Source organism: Aspergillus udagawae (genome assembly GCF_001078395.1).
Source record: "Aspergillus udagawae IFM 46973 DNA, scaffold_5, whole genome shotgun sequence".
Taxonomy (NCBI): Eukaryota; Fungi; Ascomycota; class Eurotiomycetes; order Eurotiales; family Aspergillaceae; genus Aspergillus; species Aspergillus udagawae.
Window position 1 is genome coordinate 2,517,007 of NW_025091268.1, and position 21,817 is coordinate 2,538,823.

The 21,817-nt window shown below is 50.0% G+C and overlaps 5 protein-coding genes across 5 annotated transcripts; 3 read left to right on the forward strand and 2 right to left on the reverse strand.

The window, feature by feature from the left end:
- Nucleotides 1–800: 800 nt before the first annotated feature.
- nut1 (putative RNA polymerase II mediator complex subunit Nut1) lies at nt 801–4,111 on the forward strand (the record flags this gene model as incomplete). Its single annotated transcript, XM_043292586.1, has 6 exons — nt 801–1,428; nt 1,481–1,731; nt 1,776–1,838; nt 1,888–2,388; nt 2,441–2,972; nt 3,024–4,111. The coding sequence occupies 6 exons, from the start codon at nt 801–803 to the stop codon at nt 4,109–4,111; spliced, it is 3,063 nt and encodes a 1,020-aa protein (XP_043148521.1).
- Nucleotides 4,112–4,456: 345 nt separating this feature from the next.
- Aud_007699 (uncharacterized protein) lies at nt 4,457–4,801 on the reverse strand (the record flags this gene model as incomplete). The annotated part of the gene is made up of 2 exons (XM_043292587.1): nt 4,457–4,497; nt 4,561–4,801. 2 exons carry the CDS (start codon nt 4,799–4,801, stop codon nt 4,457–4,459), a joined length of 282 nt encoding a protein of 93 aa, XP_043148522.1.
- A 9,213-nt stretch (nt 4,802–14,014) lies between these two features.
- Nucleotides 14,015–17,568, forward strand: Aud_007700 (guanine nucleotide exchange factor; the record flags this gene model as incomplete). Its single annotated transcript, XM_043292588.1, has 2 exons — nt 14,015–14,560; nt 14,614–17,568. 2 exons carry the CDS (start codon nt 14,015–14,017, stop codon nt 17,566–17,568), a joined length of 3,501 nt encoding a protein of 1,166 aa, XP_043148523.1.
- A 787-nt stretch (nt 17,569–18,355) lies between these two features.
- Nucleotides 18,356–19,572, reverse strand: Aud_007701 (trafficking protein particle complex subunit 13; the record flags this gene model as incomplete). Its single annotated transcript, XM_043292589.1, has 4 exons — nt 18,356–18,649; nt 18,703–19,221; nt 19,269–19,396; nt 19,506–19,572. 4 exons carry the CDS (start codon nt 19,570–19,572, stop codon nt 18,356–18,358), a joined length of 1,008 nt encoding a protein of 335 aa, XP_043148524.1.
- A 711-nt stretch (nt 19,573–20,283) lies between these two features.
- Nucleotides 20,284–21,689, forward strand: Aud_007702 (RING finger protein; the record flags this gene model as incomplete). Its single annotated transcript, XM_043292590.1, has 6 exons — nt 20,284–20,666; nt 20,724–20,890; nt 20,994–21,055; nt 21,114–21,349; nt 21,404–21,525; nt 21,610–21,689. 6 exons carry the CDS (start codon nt 20,284–20,286, stop codon nt 21,687–21,689), a joined length of 1,050 nt encoding a protein of 349 aa, XP_043148525.1.
- Nucleotides 21,690–21,817: the final 128 nt, after the last annotated feature.

A 21,817-nucleotide genomic window follows, 5' to 3' on the forward strand; every position in this document is an offset into this window, starting at 1 on the left:
TTGTTTCTTCGCTGGGTTCAAGCGTCGGTTTTATCGATGTTAGTGTTTAGTAATCTCTATTTCCAAGTTGGCATGCAAATGCTCTGTATACCTGATCGTCGGGTATGTTCTTTTGCGACTTATTCTGCAAATTCTTCCAGTATTGTAACATGATTTTGCCATCCTTACGTGTGTTATGGTACATTACAGACTGCGGAATACCAGTGGATTTTGTGGGTTTGCTAGCCTCTATATGAGGATTCCCACAATGGGAGGATCTAGAGTTATGAGATGACTTTGCTCAATCATCTTAATGGCAGTGTTTTCTACTAGAAACACTATGTCGATCTGTGATTTATGGCCGGTATTGAACATTGATTGTGCATGGCTATTAGAGTGCTGACACCTCATGGTTTCAGAATATAGTTGCAAAATATTCCAGGCTTCTTCTAGTAGACCACTAACATTTTTACGCTCTTTAATAGTTTCCTAAAGATACAGATACCTTTGGCACTCATGAACCTCACCTAACCCGCCAGAGACACTAGCTTCATGCTCACTGCTCTGTTGATCTGTTCTATGCTTGATCCACACGAAGAATAGGCAGGCATATGCACCGAGTAGTTATGCTGTTCAGGTCATGTGACTACTGCATGTGACTCGCCCTTCCAGCCAAACAAATAATGATGCTCAAGTTTCCACCACATACTCTAGACCTGTAGAAGGAGTCAGCAAAATGTCTCCCACGAACCAGCGCGAATAATCAAATGCTTATCTATACGTCATTGTCTCAAGTGTGCTATGTTTGAATTCAAGCCAGGATGATCGAACCTTCCCAGAATATGACCTCCCCGGTCCAATGGCGGACATTCTTCCATCAATGTTTGATACATCGAATTGATGCCAACGAGTTCAGAAATCTGTCAAAACTGCTGTTCCAGAAATGTCCTATTGCGGAAAATGCACTGCTTGATGCATTGCTTCAGACTCGGTCCGAGTCCAGGGTCAAGTGGGATCCACTACTCCCGCTGTACATAGACTGCCTGTGCCGAATGGGCAGGGTCAGAACGTCTACTGTGCTGACCTCTCTTTTGAAATACTCGTCTATACATGATAAGCCGCAACTGCCTTCGTCAGAGGGCAAAGATGGTTCCAAATGCTATACTTTGATGACTGATATTCGAGTCATCCAAGATGCCATGCTTTCGGTATCAACGGGGAGTACTCCCAAAACCAACGCAGAAGCCATCGCAATTTTCTTTTCTATTATTGACTGGATCCATGCGGTTGTCTCGTGGCACAACAGCCATTTCGATCCCGGTCAACACTCGAGTGGAATGATGAGTTCGCCGGATGTGGTGTCGCTGTTCGAATCGTTGGGCATTCTCCTCGCTGCTCTGTCTGGAACCGGGAAGGGATTAGAGGTACTTTCAGCTGATTCACATGAAGGTATTTTCTCATCGCTCCCGAATAGACCTAGGTTAAATCTCACAAGCTGCAGGGTTAAAGGTCAAGCTGGGGCAAGCGCTCTCGGCATATCTCCCCCTTTGCGTTGAGGTGTCGTTACCTCTGCGTAACAGGTTGGATGGTCTTCAAAAGGAATTCAATTTGTACGGCGAACGGGCGCCGAAGTCCTTGGACGTTCCAATGATGGAAAACATGAATGTCAACGCTCTGCAATTCGAGGCGTCCGTCATGGATGGGCCGGTCATCAATTCGAGAGCAGGTCTCTACGTCTTCATCAATGCAATGGTAGGTGTCTTTCTTTGCTGGTTGGTACAAAGCTGATCTTTTAGCTCGTGGGCCGGCCCCTAGTGGATGATGGTATGCTGATCAACTATCTTGCCAATCGATACGGAGTAGGTGCAGTGACGTTCTGGGACGATATGGTCTGCTGACACGTGTTAGGGACACTACGAAGCTCTCATTGAGGAAATCCTCACCGCCGCTTTTGACGTCCTATCAAACGGCATGTACCGTAATGAGTCCAGTCGGACCATGTTCGTCTTTCGCTCGTTCTTGGTCAACAAGCTCCCCGCGTTCTTTGCGGCCATGCTGGCGTCGACCATGGTCTCCATCCCAATGGAAATGTGCATCAGTCATGCTTTGAGCCGACTTGACCCCAACACGTTCCCATCGTTCTCGCAGATGTTTGAAATGCAGGGCAACACGGTCCTGTCCGACGTGCGGCAGGAGTTTTTATTCGCCTGTGCCTCGCACAAACTGATACCTGAATCCAGCATAGAACGGTTGTTGGGTGAGAATCCCATGCAAACTCTTCCTGTGGGCTATAACAAGGACGAACTGGTGTCGCAGATCAACGCCAATCCTGAACGTGCGGAGCAGTTGATCAACGAGATTGAATCTATGGAGGGAAATGCAGGAGCGATCATTGGTGCAATCACAGAGGTTTGTCCTACATTCAAAATTGGACTGGCAAGGCACCCGCTAACGAAGACAGGTCATGCATAATCTCTGCAGCCAAAAAGAGACTATGACCCTGAAGAACATTTGCAATTCGCTGTCTCGGCGGCCTCAGGCGCTAGACGTGGTTTTGATTTTTCGAAACCCAAAGCAGGTTCTGCAGCCGCTGTGCGCTTTACTGGACTCGTGGCACTGGGACGAGGATCAGGGCGAGAATCAACCGGTGTACGACGAGTTTGGAAGTATTCTCCTGCTGGTGCTGGCCTTCAAGTACAGGTTTGATCTGCGACCAGCCGATCTTGGGATCTCCAGCAATGATTCCTTTGTTCTGAGACTGCTCGAGCGAGGATCCTGCAGCCAGAAACTCGATGCTCTGGATGAAAAACAGAACAAGAACCTGGGCTCCTGGATTGCGGCTCTGTTCATCGCCGAAGGCATTAGTGAGGAGACCATGTCGGCGTGCAGTCCACAGGAGTTCTATCTGCTCGTGGCTACATTGTTCAGCCAGAGCCTGGAGGCATGTGAGACCGGAAAGCTCGAGTTTGATACTTTGAAAGGGGGCTTTGAATGTACGTTGTATATTGGTCTGGACTACTGGGGAAAGATACTGATATGAGTAGATCTGCTCGAGCCCTTTCTCTTGCCGTCTCTCATCTTTGCATTGACGTGGTTGGGCAACCATATCTGGGAGACTGAACTCGACCCTTCAATCCCCTTAAAGGCGCTACATTCCCTGGTGAACCCGAGTTCCATCTCCGGCGAAGCCAGAGAGATCCACCGGACCGTGCTGAACATCACAGCTCGCACGCTGGAAGAGCAGCTCAAAGATGTGCGCACGCGGCACCCGTCGCGCACCGACATCAAACCGATACTCGACTCCCTGGAGCCCTGCCTATCGTTCCAGCGAGTGGGCAGCTCCCACCGCTCCGAACTGGAGAGTTGGACGACACATTCGGGCGGCGGTCTGCTAGGCAGCATCCGCAGCACGTTCCAGTCGCTGGTGCTCTGGAGCACAAACCCAGAGGTCAGCATGGCACCTCCTCCGTACACCCATCGCCAGCTGATCGCCGGCGTGCGGATGCTGGGGGCGTCGCGCGTTTTTCCTGCCCTGATCGAGGAGCTGAAACTCCAGACCGAGGCAGGCAACGGCGCCCTGGCGTTGGACCTGGCGGCGACGCTGATCTGCGCGCCCATGGCGGAAACCTTTTCCGTCGAGCAGAACAGCCACCAGCCCGTGGACCCGAACAAGGAGGCGCTGCCGCGGTGTGGGATCCTAACCCTCCGCGACGTGCTGGCGCTGCAGCACGAGAACGTGCCCAAGATCTCAGAGAAGGACCCCCTGCGCGCGGAGGTGATCGTGCGGCTGTACCGGCGGGTCAACGCGCTGCTGGCGCCGCCGTCTCAGGTTCCCACCCTGGACGTCAACAACATCATCCAGAACATGCAGCTGGGGGCCGTGGGCGTGGGCGTGGGCGTGGATGTGGGCGCGGGCCAGATGGAACTGGATGCCGCGGGGGCCGCAGACCATGGTGTCGAGCCTGACGATGCAGAGAACATTCATCGCATGATTGACAATGCGGCAGCGGCAGCGGGGCTGGATTCGTCGGGCACGGGGCTCGACACGAGTATCGACGATGTACTGAATGCGGCGGACATGGCTGTTGGGAACCCGGAGTTTTTGGATCTGGATATGGAGGGGATGTTCTAGCTGTATACAAGCATTACGAGTTACGCAGAACGGGAATTCAATCCATTATGAAAAAATGCCAACGCCGACCAAGCAACGTTCATTCGGAACTATGATACACCCAAATCTTTGTCACTGACGGAGAGCAAAGAACCGACAGGTTCGAGCCACCAATACAATAGACCTAATCAAACCAAGGGGAATGCCTGCAGAATACCGTATAAGCAAATATATACAGAAGGTAGAAGGGTCTCCGGAGGCAGCACCTATATTACATCAAGCAATTTCTATAAGAGAACCACCCATAGCCTTGACCCGTGCCTGTCGCTATCGCTCCACCCAGATTCCCATCGCAGAGTCACTTGCTCATGCAGGGTGACGATTATGGTTCATATCCGGTAGATCAACTAAACCCCCCTCGTCAGCAAAGCATTCAAAGAAACACTAGGATGGGCAAAGGAGGTACAAACCCTTAACCCCTTCCTTGATTATCTTGTACACGTCGCTCAGCGGCGAATTCGCCATTATGCTATCGATGTCTAGGGGCTCCGGCGCAGGCAACAACGGCAAGTCCAGTGGTCCTGGTTCTGGTTCTGGTTCTGGTTCTGGTCCTGGTTCCTGGCGAGCGCGGAGGGTCGAGATCGGGATGGGAGCTGCGCAGGCGACTGCCACGGAGAGGAGGAGGAGCGATAGATATGTTTTTATTTCCATGGTGCGATATCATGTACAAGTTGCTACTGTGCGGTGTCTCTCCCTAGGCAGAGGTCAAGAAGAAAATGAGAGCAAGGACCGGGGCTAGCCGGAGTGCTGATATATGCCGCTCGTCCCTGTATCGATTGTCCGCCGTGAGAGTGGATCGGTATGCGACACGCGATGATCGACGCGTTTGTCCCTGTTATGTGTGTGGCATGGGTGGTGATGGTATCCCTTGATGCGGTTATTACCTCTGTCGGTTGTGGTCAGCTACAGCTGCGAGTACACTGTACTCTGGCATTGTATGGCGATTGAATGTGTTCTTTTTTAATAATGGGATTTGGGAACTGTCGGTGGGAAATAGGCACTACAAGCATTATCAAATTCGATTGTAGTAGATTGACTGGAGTGAACGCGTATAAGCTGGTCAGGGCAAGGTGGCTGGGTTGTGGTGGGAGGAATGGGAGGGATGCATTTCTCCGTCAATCAAAAATGCAGACTAGACCAGTCCTCTATATTCCGGTTTGTGCATTGGGCAGATTTCGAGTATGGAGATCGGAGTATAGTAATCCATCATGATATTGTGACCTGTTCTGCGTATGACTCCATTCTACGGAGTAGTTACTGCTAAATATATGACTATGCAGAGAAGATGCAGGTGCAGTATGCAGCAGAAATGGCTTTCGATAAAGTCCACAATCAGACTGGGGTTGTAGCTATCGAATTTAATATTGGACAGAAGAATAGCGTCGCTGATCCATTATGCAAATATTGCGTAAATGATAGCTGACCTGTCAATTTAGTCAATATGACAGCTAGTTCCGCGTCGCACGAGACACTAGACACTAGACAGCATGCATAATGCCAGCAAGAGCAACGCTGCCAAATTGACTCGATTTTGGCTGCTTCAAACTAAGTGCTTAGTGCAAGTGCAAGCTGCAGATTTGACAAGCCCTGGTCCTGCAGTCTCTTTTTTTCTATCACACCGATCGACGCATGCACGTGAAAGAAGAGCACGCCAGCCGTCGCCGTCGAGTCAAGACGCCAGAAATTGCAAGGCTGAAGATGCAGATGGCCAAAATACTAGGCTATATCCCTAAGCCATCTGCAGCCACCTTAGCAATCAGGCATGCATGATGCATCGGGTTGTCTGCATCTGGTAATCTTATCCCGAAAAGCTGTGATCACCAGGAACGGAGGCGACCATCTGCACAAGTCTGGTGTTGATGAGCCTTGTCATTCGAGGATATTCGACGTGATGATTCTCGAAGGAACAAACTGGCCTCGACTTCAGCCTGTAAGCCATCTAGACTTGCCGACTCCGCAGCCACCGACTCCAAGTTTCAACCAGTGACAGGAACAGGAGGAAACGTGATCGGTTTCCTGTAAAGTCCACTTCCATACTCTGTAGAGAAGTACTTTGTGCAGAATTGGTGGACCTGCAGAATGTGACATGCAAGCGCGGAGATAATCACAGCCTTGACGACCTTGTCTCGGTCGGACTTGGGACGAGAAGTAGCGATCGCAGATTGTTCAACAGCGTCTGAAACACCCCTGTAGATTCTTCAACCCCCATTTATCTTGAACCTTAATGAATGAGTCCACGTTGACGACAGGGGAGCGCGCCTTTCTGTATAACAAGCTTAAATAACTAGTAACCTTGGTTCTAGAACTGCATTCCACTCTGTATTTGCAGCATTGGGCATCTGTGCAGAATCAGCAGCACCTGGATGCTCCAAGCAAACTGCCTCCAGATAGCAGGCTTCTGGCAATTGACCAATACTTTTGCCCGCAAAAATAGAAATTCGATTATTGACAACTGCACGGAACATGGCAACTGTGTGGATAAAAGTCCTATCCAGGCTCCATATGCGCGGACCAACCACTGGGGAAGCGTAAGATTTTCCCCCACTCCCAGTCGGATGACGGGCACTGAGAAGGACTTTCCGTCTTTCAGGTCCGCGACTGGATTGGCCAATGGAGGTTCATGACATAGCCATATGCCAGCCCCTGTAGCACTGTAGAAACCGTCGCACTACTCCGTAAAGAGCCAATGGACAGAAGAAGGTTGGACTGGTGGGGCGAAAGTGGAGGAGTGAACGTGCAGAGTTCAACAATGGCTGCCAGCTTTGATTTGTGCTTTCAGCAACTCGGTTGAGCAGTTCTACAACAACATTCACAGTGGTCATCCACTTTGGACAAGAGGAGGTGACTCTCCTACATCTGTATCTGGAAGGAGACAATTTCGTGCTGGAGGGTAACCAGTCACCCCAGTAAGGTCATCAAGAAAGCACATAGACAGTGTGCATACACCAATCGTCGATTCTTCTCGACCCGTCCCTTGAACGTGAGCCGGAGTCACCTGCACCTTTTATCTGGGTCAAGGCAATAAGACCGTTATACTGAGTTTCACATAGTAACAGAATATCCCTTATATCTGTGGCCAGAAAAGTGTAGACATTCTACATCCCTGCTCATGGCATCAAACAGACAGCATAATGCTGCACATATAGTCCCGGCTGTCTGGGACCTAAAGCGACTTTCCTAGCGCTTCCACCGTTCGTTCGGCGACGACCATCGATTTCGATCCCGTCTTCTGCGAGTGATGACCATCAAGGTGGGGTCCTTGTCCACAACCAACGATCAATACTCAGACTTCGTAAGACCAAAGGGCGCCTGGTAAGGACTTGGAGTCCATCGAAAACTGAAATAATGTCGAATATCATGCATCATGGAGGAATGCCAAATGGGGCTGTGGAGTGAACTAAGTAGCTACTCCGTACAGGCAGTGTGAAACGCGCCGCTGAGGTTTGCTCGAAGGACTGGCGGCTCCCATTTAACCTTTGAGTCGGACTGAACTTTGAGCTTTGAACTAATCTGAAGAATACTAGTATTCGTATTCTGCATCTGGTGGATACCAGATCAGCGTTAGAAGATTCTGAGCAAAGCATACCTTGAGACGATACACGGGATCGAGACAAGAGACTTATGACCATGGGACCAGCCAACAGCAGCACGTGAGGAGGGAGATATGTCCTTGAAGTCCAGGCATTAAGGCAGTCACTACTAATTACCCCTGAGTGCCTTCACTGCCTTGGGCATCACAGCTCGAGTCAGAGCACTTGGCCTTTTTACTATTCGTAGCACGGAATTGTCCCTACTACGCGGTCTTTGACAGATAACCGCTAACGTGTCTACGAAAGTAAGGTGTATCTCCTGGCTAGGCCATTTAAGACGGCGTACGGAGTAGTCTCAAACCCATACAGCAATCTCTCTCCCAAAGTGGCAACTGCCAACCCAGTTGAGATAAACAACACCTCCGCGGTCCCCATCGTCAGCTCATTCCATTCTCCTAATATGGTAATGATGGACAAACAGACAATATCGTGCCGTCCCAGGTGTTGCTCGGGTTGCTCCAGTGAACTGGTTGACCCATTCCTTCTGGTCTCAATGTCCAATGACCAGTCAATCCTGCCCTTAGCAGTAGCAAGTAACATCATACAGTGTTAATCCAAGAGACCACGAGTCCACAGTCATATAATTCCACGAGGAAGGCCACGGAAGCGGATGTATAATTGTGGACTGCGGACCGCGGCAGAGCCAAACCAAGGCCAGAGCCGTGGGATGGAAAATAAACCCCTGTTCGCCCCCTGGCTTTAGAGACTAGTGTCGGCGACCAGGAGACTGAAGGATGCCCCAAGCAGTCAAGTGTATCCGCAGATAATCTCTTTATCGCCTTGGATTCGTGTCATGACCAGATCAACAATGATCACCATGGTAAGGCGAATCGCGCCATTGATATTGTTCTGTTTCCTGGACCAAGAAGTGGCGAACCATGGTCGCGTTCAAGTTGCCTTTTGGTAGCTTCGGAGCCGACTTGAGCGTTCGGTACCTGTAGACCGTCCATGTAGCGGCTGCTAGCAAGGACTCTGTAAGTTAGTCAGTAGTAGGAATCTCCATGAGCAGCGCTTAGCTCGCTCCTTACCAGACAAAGAAACAGTGGCAAAATGCCAGGGTCAGGAGCTCAGAGCCTTAGCCCGCATACAACAGAGAACACGTGCGCCCTGTCATAGGCTGCTCGGTCTGAGCTCTTGCTGGAGTTTGGTAAGGGACGGGAACACAAGGCACCTTACCCACCTACCTAAATAAGCCAAGGGAGGTCTGGTGCGAGGCGATAATAAAGCTCAGGATGCTGGACTCTCCGTGCTATCGACATTTATCGTCTTATCCGGTTATCTATCTAGCCTAGCCTAGCCTTGGTTTGGTGTCTAGATTCTAGACACCCTGGTCGGAAGCTGCGGAATCTACGGTCGGCAACTATCAATCGCTTCAAGCCGATTATCCCAGTAGTAGTAGGTTGTATGAGGGATATGATAGATGGACCAGTACATTCCTAGAAAAGTGGTAGGCAGTAGTTAGGTCGTTAGGTCGTTAGGTCGCACGGATTTGCAAGTTACAATCGATCCGGAGACAGCAACACTTCCTTTGTCTGAATAAGCTCCTGGAAACGACAAGGGCATCAATTAGCATCCTCCCTCGATTGTCAAAATCCCAAATAGCGGGGACGCCTCCAGACGCCGCGACACGAAGGATTTTCAAGTGTCGCGCGGTTTAGTGTCCAATCCGAGGCACGGCGGCAAGACCAAAATACGTACCCGTCCCACCGCAAGATGCCATTTCCCATCTGTGCCAGTCTTTATCTTTGTCTTGACTCTCTTGGGTGACGGCTGGACTCAAAATTGGACTTTGGGGCCAAGCCGCCAAACGTAAGCACTCTGGCGCCGGGGAAGATGCCGTAGCCTAGTGGCCCGGGTTGTAGTAGTACGTACTAGAGAGTACTACGAATGCTATATCGGGTCTTGTGCATCAGACCAGCACTGGATCTCGCCTGCTTTTACGATGTCAGGATCAGGATGCGATGCGATGGGGCTTGTTGCCTGGTTATTGGATACTCTGTGGTCTTCTAGCATAGACCCGATGAAAGGGTAGGATCTATCTAGATCCTAGTATATTGTCCCTGCATCAGTAGGACTGATATATTTTCCAATACTATGGAGTCGTCTATCATGTCTACCTTGAACCGAATCATTGCAAATCATCGAAGCAAATGACCAACTATAGCATGTAGAGCGAGTTATAGCCACAACTGAGCTCACATGGCGAAAACTCCGTAACTTGTATCCACAAATGGTAAATCCTTCTCTGGAGGTGACACAACCAGAAAGCATATTACCGATTAGCCCGCCCCGAACCAGGTCACTGGTATTCCAAAGGAGTGGATCGGCGATAAGGTGTCCTGTGCCTGCTCTCTGGTTGTCTTGCTATCTGGGCAGTGCGCGGTGGCATCATATTTTCTCCTATCATATCATATATTATTGTAAATCATCTGACATGTACGATGTATAGGATGCTAGCAAGTCCCAGACAGGTTTTGACGTATGCGTGAAATGAAGCTATGGAAGTATGAAACGGGCATATCAGATCCTCCCTTGCGTCGGTAAATCATCTAATACTACGGAGTACGCAGTACGTACATCGTAAGCGAAGCGGTTCTCTGTAAGGTAGGTATGCCACGAACTGGGTTTATCGGGTCAGTTGGACTTGCCCTTAAGAGGACATCGATGATAACCAAGGTTGATCATTTGTTGCTGCCTACGTACCTCCGTACGTGAAAACGGCATGGCAGAGATGCAGTGTGTACTCCGTAGATATGTCTTGATTGAAGACCTTGTGACATATATCGAGCCTCGTTAATAAGTATTCCGGAACTTTGAGCGCCTTGCGTACTCTAATTCAAGAATTGACAGTATTTCGACTCTGGGACTGTGGTTGACTTGATGACGGACTGGACACGCACGGTGTGTCATGGCCGGAATGATATTGCCTGATAGTGGGGACGGTTATATATAGACACTCATAGATACAGTCGTAAGTTGTCCTGGAAGAAACATACAATTGGCAGTATCTATTATGAGATCCTGCCAGCCATCAACCATGTATATTGTGCATCCTGATCAACGTAGATTCAGATGCTTAACTAGGTAGAAGAATGTTAGAGTAGATACCTATGTGACAACGTAGAAAACTAGAAATCCGTACTTAGTACTGAGAACTAGTGACATGTGGAAGGATCAAGTCCGTTTCCGCGACAGTCGACAGCTCCAATTTCAAAGATCCCGTTAGTCGGGAAATGGGCTCCTTTTTTGGGACTGACTTCCTCTTTGGCTTTGCTGCATTCTGCTATTGGCACACACTAATTTTTGATCTGTTCTTCTTGCATTTGTGTGAATCAGAGAATGACAAAAACAATGGCGAAAGCAACGTCAACCAAACCAGCGAGCTACAGAAGGTACTCCTCGCATTGTTCTATTAAGTAATCCTAAATATGAGTCTGCCAACCAATGTAACCAGAAGTACATACGACTCGACACGGTTGCTGCGCCGTCGATCCCCGGACCTAGCTTGAACTATGGAGACACAACGGAAATTCCAAGCAAAAGACAAAGCCGTTCGTACTGTTGAAGGATTGACCAAACACTTCAATTCAGGATTAATGTCTATAGACTTTGATGGCAACGTGAGGGGGGGGGAGAGGGGCCAACTTGATTTCGCCACAGAAAAAAAGACGGGAGCATTTGTTTACTACTTGCTACGGGGGTAGACAGGTATCTATCCGGACTAGACTCAATCCTCACAATTGTGCTAACTGCTAGGGAAATGTCCAATTTTTGGCGGGGCCTGTCTCTGTTTGTCCCATGTTTGTCCCATATGCGGGTCTTTGCACAGTGGAACCGCAGGACTCAGCATTGGGTATTTTTATGGTGTTTACGTCCTGGCATTGGTAGTTGGTACTTTGACATTTAATCTATTTCTCGAAATAATAGGCCGCTTATTAATATAAATACTAAATATCACGTCAAATTTTTTCCTTTTTTCCCTTTTTTTCCGTGGCTAAGGACAAGGATCATGATTATAGTTGGAGTAGTTGGACAGGGGAAAAGGGACTCGGTCCGTTTGGATCGTCCTCGAGCCGTTTCTTAGTCTGTGATAATGTGATCATTTTGATAGATATTTCCCACTGAATGCATGATAGAGGCTCCAGTTCCCCAAGTGTTCACACCAGTGATCATTTGGGATCATTTTAGTCTTCGATTCAGCACGGCACCGTATTGGTAGTTCATTCTCATTTCCAACCGAATGGGGGATCACCAGGTCTCTGGAGTTTGGACAGGACTCTGGACTGATGTGATGGAAGATCACTTACCTAATCCATCCTAGCATTTGATTTTGGCTCTCGCAACCTTCATTAGCTTGCGTATCGTTGACGGTCAAGCTCTTTGTTGTCTGTCCTCGGGAAAGGATGAGGTCAATCGCGTTGCATCACAGAATTGGTGAGGGGCATGATGACGATAGCATACGGAGCAAAGGACATGATAATAAGGGCGTTAAATGATATTCTCTGTAGAGTGTACTCCGTGCTCTGATACTCCATGCTCGTCCGATTCCACCCTGTCTTAGTTCTATGGAGAGCATAGATGCTCCACCTTCCTTGAGCAAAGAATTGGATCCTTTGTCCTCGCACGGGATTTTTGGCTGATTTTTTATTCTTTTGACTTGTCCTTGATTATTCTCGTTCGATACGGAAAAGTAGTGCCAACGGACTATTTGCTAGTCTAGTTCGTGCTCGATGACTGGTTCCAGTCCCTTTCTTTTTCCCCATGGCGACTCATTAATATTCTTATTTCTCCTTTCTTTTGATTGATATATCAAATGAAAATAATATTAATGCACTACTACTAATTAAATTAATATTAATTCTTATTTTAAGATTCCACCTGCTATGACTACTGTCCAGACCATACTTATGCGGATAGCCTGATACTCACCCAGTACTTACTTTGCTGCTCTCCTCCATCTGTCAACATCACATACTCCTTTCCTCTCTCTCCCACTTTCTTCAAAGATCATTGCTGGTCTACGATCATTCATTATTATTATTTTTATATTATTGTTATCATCATTTTTATCACCAGGTTAACATCTTCATCGTCATTAAACAATTGCTGCCGGTGGCAATCCCTCGCTGCAAACAAGAAACTCAACTCGTCAAAGAGACGGACCGTTCATTCCTCCCTGCTGTTGGTGTTTCTCAGCCCTTGCTTTATGTTTGAGGCGGAACAGAGTCGACAAACCCAGCGACTATTCCCCTCATTGTCGGACAGTCGAGTGTTGAGTCAATTGGGACGAGAATCTTATCAACGTCCTGAACGGTGTTGTTCGACCTCTCCCTTCGTCTCCGTAATCCTTTCCCCCCCGGATTCGAGGGTCCAAGTGGTCCTTGCAGCCCAAGCAGGATAGTTCCAGAACCTCGAAAAGAGACGAGATCAACCATTTCAGCTATTAGTCACGACTACTACTACTCTTGCTCGAGATTACTTGCAGGTGGCGGGATCAAGGGAAGATTCTCACTTATATCATCTCCAGAACAACGAGTGAAATCTCTTGCCCTATCTTCGTCGTCTTTTTTTCTCCTTCATCCCTTCCCCTACCACCTTCAATTCTCCGGACCCTCCTTCTCGTGCTCGTCGAATTATCTCTTACTCTAGCCTCGTTGCGACTTGGAACGTGTGCCTGTTCCTTCCTTGCTCCCAAGATTTTGTACGCAGCGTGGTCTATCCCTTGACGCTGCTGCAGGCCATGTTGCCTATTCGATAATCATTTCCTATCACTGTTATTGAAGACTAGACCATAGGTATGTCTGTGCCCTCGCTTCGTCCAAGATCCAATTAAGGAAATCCAAGAATATTTTCTTTCCCCAGCATTCCTTCCATTCCTTCTCCCCACTGCCCTTGGCAGCCAACATTCCCTAGGTTGAGGTGCACAACAATAAACCCTGGCAACACATCCTCACCGGCAACCCTGAGACCGTCATCCTTCGTCCCTACTGTGTAAAAGGGATCAAGCCACCGCTAACCATTGACCCTAGACGAGTAACCTGTCCGCTTGTCGGACCGCTGTGAGCGTCATCGCGAGAACCTTGATTCATTCAGGCCAGGGATCCTGATATCCACCTCCAATTCGTCTTGCATTTACATATCTCTAAACGACAGTCTTCTATGAGGATGCTCATTGAGTTCTGCCTCATCTAATCGCTCGGTCAGTGACCTTCGCGCCGGCTAGACGCTATCAGAACCGAGAAAGAGAACGAATAGGTCGTTAGGGCATAGAGACATGGAACCAATGAAACGACACATTGCGCCGTTAAAAGTCGAAAAGACAATCACAAATTCTTCCGGGTCGACCACTTCAGAGTCTGAAGACCCTTATAGCAATCATTACTATTCCTCGCAGCACAGTCTGCAGATGTCACCACCTTTGACGCCTTACTGCGCAACCTCATCTAAAGACAACAGCATGGATCGGACGGAGACTCCCCGGGCCGTCTTCCACAACTATCTTCGTGCATTCTATCCGTTCCATCCGCCGGGAGACGTTTCGCCAGCCACGATTACTCTGCCATTGGACCAAGGAGATATCATTCTGGTACACTCGGTACACACCAATGGCTGGGCTGACGGAACACTTCTTGACACCGGAGCCAGAGGCTGGCTACCCACCAATTACTGCGAAGCCTACGACCAATTACCCATGAGACCACTCCTGAAGGCATTGACCGACTTCTGGGATATTATCCGAGGTGGATGCGGGTCGTCTCTTCGTGACTTTGGAAACCAGGATCTTGTAAGGGGCCTGATTGCCGGGGTTCGCTTCCTTCTGGTGAGTGTCCTGAGCCGAGTGATCCAAAGACTAAGCCATTGACAGCGCTCCAGGAAAAATCAGAATGCCTCACCCGCGACTCGTTCCTTGTCCGAAGGCACGAGGGTCTGCGAAGAAACAGAAAAGCATTGCTTTCGGATCTCACAGCGCTTGTTCGTACAACCAAGAGTTTCCAAGTGGTTGCCAGCGGAAATCCCTTACAGGACGAGGTCGAGTATCTGGTCGATGAGATGCTCCTCAAGGCGTTCCGCGTCGTGACCCGCGGTGTGCGGTTTCTCGATATCTGGAACGAGGAGGTTGGTCTCAGTCGAACAATCGCGGAGCTGGAGCAAACCAAGGATTACGCTTCTCCTCTTACACCTGCGTCCGAGACATTCATCATGTCGGAAAGGGCTCCCTCGGAGGCTGGGACTGAACGAAACGAGTCGCGGGTTCTCAACCGTAGCTGCATGTCTACGAGTCGCTGTTCCACCCGAATGGACATGTCTGAGCAGCCACGGCCCGTTTCCGTCGCCACAAAACGGATATCCATCTCCCACCGGGTGTCTTACTCGGGACCTGCTGCAGCTTCCCGAAACCCCAATCTCGCATCGGAACGACTCAACGTGACATACGATGCTTTCCTCGGCGTGCTGGGTTCGTTCATCGGTCTCCACCTGCAGTCTCGCTCCTCAACCGAGCTAGTCGTCACCACCGAGCAGGCCGTTCGGTCCTGTCGGGGTCTGCTCACTGTGGTCGAGGCCGTCTGTGAACACGACTCTCAAGGCAGTGCACTCCTCGAGCGCGCCAAGGATACGATGTATGAGCGACTGTCCGAGCTCGTTTTCGCTGCACGGGACGCCTTCCGACCCGCCCAGTCCCCCGACGACGAGCTTGTCTTCATGCCTGATGAAGGAAAGCGACTGGTCGATGCCGCCACCGACTGCGTCCGAGCGGCAGGGAACTGTCTGGCCAAAGCTCGCCTGGTGCTTGAGCAGGTTGGGGATTTCGAACTCGAAGCACTGCTGCAAGACGTTACGACGCCATTAGTCGGTTCTGGGCCCGAGTCGCGATTGCAACAGCAGAAAGACGACCAACCTGGAACATCCCTGCGACTTCCACCACCTCCCCTGCAGCTCCCCCAGAATACAGATCTTGACTACTCCCCTCCCACCCCCGGTCTTACCGATGATACCACTCCATCTTCTTTCAATTCCCGCACACTCAACAGCCCCACCATTGCCGCAACCGACGAGGCGTCATTGCCATCCGCTACCATCCCTCCCACCAGCCTGGAGAAGGCCTCATTCTCGTCGTCTTATGATGCGACCGCTGGTGTCAAGATACTCGAGAACCGTATCAGCCACCCCAAGTCCGAGATCGGTGAGTCTTTTGGCCGTGGAGTGACTAGTACTGGAAGCAGCTTCACCTACCACAGCCACCTCCGTGACTCCGAAATGAGTGGAGTGTCTCAAACTTCTACCCGAGCCACATCCCCAGACATTGGCAGCTGCTACCAGGCTCCGTCGCTCAAGAGCTGTGTCAGCCACTCGACGTTGGCAGAGGAGGGAGAGGAGACCGAAGTAAATATTCTGGAGAAGACTTATGCACATGAGTTGATCTTCAAGGATGGTCAAGTCATGGGCGGCAGCCTTCGGGCGCTGATCGAGAAGCTCACTTCTCATGGATCAACGCCAGACGCGATGTTCGTCTCGACATTTTACCTCACCTTCCGTCTATTTGCGACGCCGCTGGAGTTTGCTGAGGCCCTTGCTGATCGGTTTGACTACATTGGCGATACTGCGCATGCAGCAGGACCCGTTCGTCTTCGCGTGTACAACGTGTTCAAGGGTTGGCTTGAGTCACACTGGCGTCATGACTGCGATACCTCGGCTCTGGACTTTATTGTCAACTTTGCCAGCACTACCTTGATGCAATCCCTTCCCTCCGCCGGAAAACGCCTTCTGGAACTGACGGACAAGGTTTCGACGCTTCAAGGACCCGTTGTGCCCCGTCTCATCTCGTCCATGGGAAAGACCAACACCGCAACCGCACAATATGTGCACCCGGACACTCCTCTTCCCCCTCCAATTCTCAGCAAGAAGGAGGTGAACCTGCTGAAACAGTGGAAGAACGGCGAGGCTGCGATTTGCATCCTGGACTTTGATCCTATGGAACTGGCGCGTCAACTCACCATCAAGGAGTCACGTATCTTCTGCGCCATCCTTCCCGAGGAGCTGTTGGCGACGGAGTGGATGAAGAAGAGCGCTTCACTGGCCGTCAATGTCCGTGCCATGTCGACTTTGTCCACCGATCTCGCCCATCTGGTGGCTGATTCCATCCTGCAGCTGGAGGAACCGAAGAAGCGGGCGGCCATCATCAAGCAGTGGGTCAAGATTGCTAACAAGTGCCTGGAACTGAACAACTATGACACTTTGATGGCCATTATCTGCTCTCTAAATTCGTCAATGATCTCGCGTCTGAAGCGGACCTGGGAGGTGGTATCGCAGAAGACCAAGGCCACCCTTGAGACTCTACGGGGCATTGTCGATGTGTCGCGCAACTATGCTGTCCTGCGGCAGAGACTGCAGACCCATGTTCCGCCGTGCCTTCCTTTCGTCGGCACCTACCTCACTGACCTGACATTCGTGGACCACGGGAACCAGCCGCTGCGAAGCCTGCCCACCGATGACGGCGAGATGACGGTCATCAACTTTGACAAACACATGAAGACCGCCAAGATCATCAGCGAGCTCCAGCGGTTCCAGATCCCCTATCGTCTCACCGAAGTTCCTGAACTTCAGACCTGGATGCAGAACGAGCTGGTGCGGGTGCGTTCCAACGGCGAAAAGAGCCTGCAGACTTTCTATCGTCGCTCTCTCATTCTGGAGCCGCGCGAGATCACGCCGCGGCCGACTTTGCAGTCAGAGTCTAGCGCCTCTTCTATCATGGAGAACGCCAAGGACAAATTTGACCTCTTCGCTTGGACTCATCCTTCCAAGGCCAAGTCGGTCGCTACAAATGGTTAATTCTATTAGCCATATACTTTTTTTTTCATGCTGATTACGGCCGTACTGACGGCCAGTGAGCTTATCTTACGACTTTACGACTTTTGATCGATCAGATCTTGATTACCTTCGTTCATGCTTTATACGATGCCATCGCTTATTTGATCCGTACCTTCGTTGTCGATACTTCTAATATCTCGGGCGGCATTTGTAATCTCAAAAATTCTTGCTCTCATTTTCTTCTTGCGAGCGTTCTGAGAAAGCGACCGGATTGATTTGGAGTACCCTCGGGATATCAAAAGTGTGCATAGCACAGGTGCTCTGGGATTAGACCCCTACTACACTGAGCCTCACGGCTCCGGAGGCTACAGAAAACAGGAATAGATACCCCTTGGTTGTGGATGCTGGAACGTCAATTCGTCGCGAGGAACTGTTTTACTATATTGATTGATTTACTGGATTGGGCTACATCATGGAAAGGAAACTTGGTTGGAATCTGTGATACCTGGTTGGAAATGGATATGGATCGCATACGGCGGGAGGAAAGGCATTGTACTGTACTGTATATATTCATAGGTTCTCTAGGTCAATCAATCTATTGATCTTATTCATTTAGCTCTTATCTGTCTACTTCTTACTTCGACACTCTCCTATCTCTATACCTACCTTGAGCAATGTAAAGGATCTCACCGCGAGGTTGAGAATACCAAGCGTCATTGTGCAGCGCTCAAACGCCATGATTTCGCTTCTTAAACTTGGTTTCGGCAACGAACAATTATTACAAAGGTGATTAAGAACTAAGATTTCCTTAGGATCGCCTCCTTGTCAACAAATTTCCGGTAGTCAAGAACCCCTTGTCCCCCATAGCACCCCTCCATTCAATTGAAAGTTGGCCCAGGACGGCCCTGCCATCTCGTCTCAGGTCCTTTTGCAAAGCTTCGAGTCCCTCTTGCTGGCCTTCTTCCTGCTCAACTAAGAATGCAACCTGCAGTACATCCCGTGGGTTCAGCATGGGCGGCTGGCAGTCGGCCTTGTCCGGCCTCTCCAGGTCCCAGTTCAAGGAAACGGCTTTGAAGGGCGGTTTGGGATTGAGTTTCGTTTGCTGTTCTTGCAGTCAGAAATGATATAATCCGGTAAAATATCTTGCCCACAAACCTTGACGACCACGGTGCCATCCCCCACATTCTCCAACTGTGCTTCCAGAGCGAATCGCAGAAGCCGGGTTTTCCCATACGGTCCCAACGACTTATTCTCCACCTCCAACGGAGCCAGCTCCGAGGATTTCGTCCTGACACTGAGACACGGCTGAGCGACAAATTGGTACAGTTTGCGGAATGTCCTGACCCGGCCGCTGGCAGCCTGCGCGTCGGAGCCGATCAGCGTCTCGGTGTAGCTGATGCTGACGGCTAGGATGTGGTTCCCCTCTTCTTTGAGGTCGAAGCGCACGATTTTCTGCAGGGACTGCCCCTTTTGCAGGCCTTCCGTCTGGGCCGGATCGTCCGCTGGTTCCAGGTCTAGCGAGGCTACCTGGGATGGAGTCTGCATTTCCGCGACGATGCGGACGGACGTGACGACGCGCGAGGTCTCGTCATCCGGGAGCTCATTGTTGGCGCTGAGCGTGCAGGCGAATGTCTCCCCGACGTATGCCGACCCAAAGGAGGGGGGCAAAGTCAGCTGCGGCATTGTTAGCTTCTGCTTGGTGGAAGGAGATGAGAGCTTACGTTGGGACTAAGGATGAACTTGTCATCGGTACTGTCGGATGGATAGCTCAGGGATGCTTTACTTGAGATCTTGGTGTTTGCAGCCGGGAGGGGATATTGGTTGGATAGTGAAGGCCGTGACAGCCTTACTTGGTTAGCATGTGATGATAGCCGAACGCTTCTTTGAGATCGGCTTACCGCAATACTGAGGTTGGATCAGCGAGAGGTAGCGTCAGTTGAAATGTCAATAGTGCATACCTTTTAGGGAGACCGCATGGGGTTCCTTGGAGCTATCAGCGCCCGAGTAGCCTCGCGGGCGAGCCATAAGTCTACACTGAAGGAATTATACCTTCAGTCTATCATACCATGAAGAATCGTTCAATAACACCAACAACAATCATCTGTTTGGCCGTGGATGTAGTCATGTGGGGTTACATAAGCCTTCCTAAAAAGGTATAGCAGTCTCTTATCTACAGATTTACCTCTTACAACAGTCAAAATATAACAGATGAGCATATCCAGGTCATATTTCAGGCCATCGACGGTTGGAAATGCTGTGGGCAAGGTCCGTCGATATATGAGAGCTCCAAGAAAGGAAGAATGGTAAAAAAAAATCCCCTCAATCTCGAAATATTTGGCATGAATGCTGTGCCTCCTTGTTATCACTATCTTGATAACTTATCGCTGCCAGCAAACAGGACAAAGTACACAAACCCAGCAAACCTCCACATATGATGATGATATACCTACGCCGTTGTGTCTCAACGACCGGCTGTTGAAGTATTCTAGATAGGCACAAAGGAGAGACTATTCAAAGATTCAAGGTGCAATATCAAAATAATCAACTCAGTATCAGGTTTACGTCCATTTTTCGCCAATTGATGGATATGATTATGTCAGCGTTCCAGGTCGCGTCTGCTCCAAACAAATCTATCAACTTGTCGAACGCCACAGCAGCTCAGATCAGTCTACCAACTCCTATCCCATTTTCCCGTCTTTCAAGTCTCTGTATACGTGGCTCGTGCTGCTAGTCAATATGGGGAGTACACGGATAACAACATCTCGTCAAACAATCACCAGCTCCTCGCCGGCGGCACGTCGAGTTTACGGCGCGAGCACGCCCAACAATACACGACCAACAACTAAGAGAAAGCGGACTGCCGATGATGAGGTCAAATTATTGACGACTCCAGTAAAAAAAGTTCGGAGACGAGTGAATACCAACTCTGCAGCCTCAACTGGCTCCGTCGAAGTGATCGACTTGACTGTACATTCACCCGTCACGACCCCAACCAAGAAGACTCGGAGCCCCAAGAAGCGCCTTCCTGGCGAGCCGACTCCCGAGCGACGCGCTAGGCCTTTCCGTAAGCAAGCGCCCAAGTGTATAATGGATAGGATGATGCGGGCCCGAACCCAGAGGTAGGACTTGGCTATTCTGCTTTCATGCGACTTTTCACTGACCCGGCCATTGAGCAGGATGTGCGTCGTGGAACATTGGGTCACCGAGGTCGACGATGCGCCCGAAGTCGTGTTTAAAATGGCGGGGACGACTGGGAATCTGTACAACATTGTCATTGGGAAGGTGCCTTCCTGCGACTGTCCGGATGGAGGTAAAGGCAATCAGTGCAAGCACATATTTTACGGTATGTGGACGCATCTCATCAACATTGTGACCCTTAGTCCCTCGTCATTCGCGTTATATCTTTATTCTATCCGTACGGTCACTAATCACTATGGCCTATCAAGTCCTAATAAACGCTCTGAAAGCCCCGGAACATCTACAGTATCAGCTGGCATTCTTATCCTCGGTAAGAGTTCACGCCAAGGACATAATTGTATAAGTTTACTTACACAATATCCATGCAGGAACTCCGTGAAATGTACCAGTCATCACCCCTCAGCAGCCAAAAAGAACAATCGGAGGACAACAACGGCAAGCGCAAGCCGATCGAAGGAGACTGTCCCATCTGCTTCATGGAACTCGAGCCAGAGAAAGACGAGATCGTCTGGTGCCGCGCAGCATGCGGGAATAACATCCACAAGGCCTGTTTCCAGCAATGGGCTGCAACACAGAATGCGCAGGGGGTTCGTTGCGTTTACTGGTGGGTTCTACTACCTGAGACAACGAGTGTGGAGATATACTGACTCTCGTCTAGCCGTTCTGCATGGGAGACCGGTAGTAGCGAACTGGATCTAAAACAGCTCGCCAAGGACGGATACATCAACGAAGAAGGTTATGTCAATGTGGGGCATCTGCTCGGCATGCCTGGCGAACGCGGTACGAGACCGTCCCTGTACTTGTCCCCTTCGTCTGGTTCTTTGTCTCTTGGAAAGGTTGCTAATCATTAACGCTTGGTGATAGACTCTTCAACATATTATCGGCCCTGGGCTTCCCCGGTATCGTCCTATTATGGGTCGCGTAGGTCGTGGCGTTCGCGATAGTAATGAGTTTGTGTGCTACATGGTGCAAGGGCGTCGGTCACTGGGTTTTGGATTGGTCTAGATTGCTATATACCCCTATCTGTATTTGTGTTGCTTGATGTATTCCAATGATACATCGTTTGCTGTCC